Source organism: Calidris pugnax, unplaced genomic scaffold (genome assembly GCF_001431845.1).
Source record: "Calidris pugnax isolate Ruff unplaced genomic scaffold, ASM143184v1 scaffold459, whole genome shotgun sequence".
In the NCBI taxonomy this organism is placed as follows: domain Eukaryota; kingdom Metazoa; phylum Chordata; class Aves; order Charadriiformes; family Scolopacidae; genus Calidris; species Calidris pugnax.
Window position 1 is genome coordinate 773371 of NW_015091670.1, and position 2581 is coordinate 775951.

The 2581-nt window shown below is 66.6% G+C and overlaps 1 protein-coding gene across 1 annotated transcript in view; it reads left to right on the forward strand.

Moving 5' to 3' along the window:
* Positions 1 to 2378, forward strand: part of MIOX (myo-inositol oxygenase) — a 35942-nt gene extending 33564 nt beyond the window's left edge. Inside the window, exons 4-10 of the mRNA XM_014961945.1 lie at positions 16 to 196; positions 290 to 357; positions 1177 to 1286; positions 1512 to 1579; positions 1718 to 1767; positions 1889 to 2001; positions 2079 to 2378. Coding sequence (XP_014817431.1) covers positions 16 to 196; positions 290 to 357; positions 1177 to 1286; positions 1512 to 1579; positions 1718 to 1767; positions 1889 to 2001; positions 2079 to 2187 — 699 coding nt within the window. The 3' untranslated portion in view covers positions 2188 to 2378. The remainder of the gene's footprint in view (positions 1 to 15; positions 197 to 289; positions 358 to 1176; positions 1287 to 1511; positions 1580 to 1717; positions 1768 to 1888; positions 2002 to 2078) is intronic.
* Positions 2379 to 2581: the final 203 nt, after the last annotated feature.

The window sequence follows — 2581 nt, forward strand, 5'->3', positions numbered from 1 at the left end:
CCCCCCCCTCTCCAGCACCCACTGTCTCTCCAGAGCGCCCAGTACGGGAGCTGCTCCCTGCGGAAGATGGGGGCCATGGAGGCGCTGGAGCTGCTGGACCAGCTGGTGGACGAGTCGGACCCCGACGTGGACTTCCCCAACTCCTTCCACGCCTACCAGACGGCCGAGGGCATCCGCAGGGCGCACCCCGACAAAGGTGGGGCTGCCGACCCCCCCCCCCCCCCCCGGAGACACAGAGCCCCCCGTGGGGCCACGTCCCGCAGGGGGTGACGGCCCCGCTCGCCCCCAGACTGGTTCCACCTCGTGGGGCTGCTGCACGACCTGGGGAAGGTGCTGGCGCTGTTCGGGGAGCCCCAGGTGAGCAGCACCCCACATCTCGGGGTCAGACCCACAGGTGTCACCCCACACCTCGGGGTCAGACACACAGGTGTCACTCCACACCTTGAGGTTGGACCCATCTGCATTGCCCTACACCTCGGGGTCAGACCCCCACACGCATTGCCCCACACCTTGGGGTTGGACCCCCACATCTCAGTGCTGGACCCATCTGCAGCGCCCCACACCTCGGGGTCAGACCCACAGACATAACCCCACATCTTGGGGTCGGACCCATATGCATTGCTCTACACCTCAGGGACAGACCCCCACATGCGTTGCCCCACACTTTGGGGTTGGACCCCCACATCTCGGTGTCAGACCCATCTGCAGTGCCCCACACCTTGGGGGTGGACTCACAGGCATCACCCCACACCTTGGGGTTGTACCCATCTGCATCACCGCACACCTTGGGGTCAGACCCACACTCATCACCCCACACCTCAGGGTCGGACCCACACTCATCACCCCACACCTCAGGATCAGACCCACACTCATCACCCCACACCTCGGGGGTCAGACCCATCTGCATTGCCCCATATCTTGAGGTCAGACCCACATGCCTCACCCCACACCTCAGGGTCAGACCCCCGCACATTGTCCCACACGTTGCCGTCAGAACCATCTGCATCACCCCACACCTCGGGGTTGACCCCCAACATGTTGCCCCACACCTCGGGGTCAGACCTTCCTGCATCACCTCACACCTTGGGGTTAGACCCCCACGCATTGCCCCACACCCTGGGGTCAGGCTGTGGGTCTGAGGACCCCCCTGGGGGCCACCTGCCGCCCCCCCCGCAGTGGGCCGTGGTGGGGGACACCTTCCCGGTGGGCTGCAAGGTGCAGAAGTCCGTGGTCTTCGGGGACACCACCTTCCGTGACAACCCCGACACCAAAGACCCCCTGTACAGGTGAGGCCGGACCCCCAGGCAGGGTGCCGTGGGGTGCTGTGGGGCGCTATGGGGTGTGGGGTCATCCCACACCTCGGGGTCAGACCCCCACACCTCGGGGTCAAACCTACACGCATCACCCCACACCTTGGGGTTGGACCCTGCCCCCAAGTCACCCCACTCCTTGGGGTCGGACCCCCGGGGAGGGGTCCAGCCCTGAGCCCCCCGACCTGGCTCCCTCCCCAGCACCGAGTACGGGATGTACCAGCCCCGCTGCGGCCTGGAGAACGTCCTCATGTCCTGGGGACACGACGGTAAGGACCGGGGGGAGAGAGGGGGGTGATGGGGGTCCCCTCCTCGGGGCAGGGCCCTTTCGTGTGGGGCGGGGGCTCTCGGGATCCCTGCCCCACAGGAGGGTCCAGCCCCGGCCCCGCGCCCCCCTCTCTCCCCAGAGTACATGTACAGAGTCATGAAGTTCAACCGCTTCACCCTGCCCAAGGAGGTGAGGGCTTGGGGAGGGGGACCTGTGGGGCAGCTCCCCGAGTGCCGTGGGGCAGAACCCTGCCGTGGGGCAGGGGAGGGTGGGCTGGCACATCCCTGTCCCCCCCCCTCACCCCCTCAAGGCCTTCTACATGGTGCGGTTCCACTCCTTCTACCCCTGGCACGCGCACGGGGACTACATGCACCTCTGCTCCGAGGAGGACCTCCGCATGCTGCCCTGGGTCCGGGAGCTCAAGTGGGTGACCTGGGGGGGAATTTGGGGGGGCTCAGAGCCACCCCTCAGCACTGACACCCCCCTCCTGGCTCCCACAGCAAGTTCGACCTGTACACCAAGCAGGAGGAGCTGCCTGACGTCCAGCAGCTCCGGGGCTACTACCAGGCCCTCATCGACAAGTACTGCCCCGGGCAGCTCTGCTGGTGAGAGGGACCCCCCCACTGGGGCAGGACCCCCACACCGGGACCCCCACGCTGCAGCAGGATCCCCCCACCAGGACTGCTGCACCACATGGGGACACCAGCACCAGGACACCAGCACTGCACCGGGACCCCCGCATGGCACCGCGACCCCCCCACTGGACCACAACCACAGCACCGGGACCCCCACCTCAGGACCCCCCCCATCCCACAGCACAGCAACTCAATAAACCTGCTTGCCCCGCCGGGGGGGGGTCACAGCGGGGAGGGACAGGTGGTCTGTCCCTGTCCCCCCACCCCATGGAGAGCCGTGGGGCTGGAATGTCAAAGGCTTTATTTAGAAAATTATAGGAAACCTCTGTGCTTCCCCCCCCCTCCAAGGAAGCACGTTACAGCCAGAG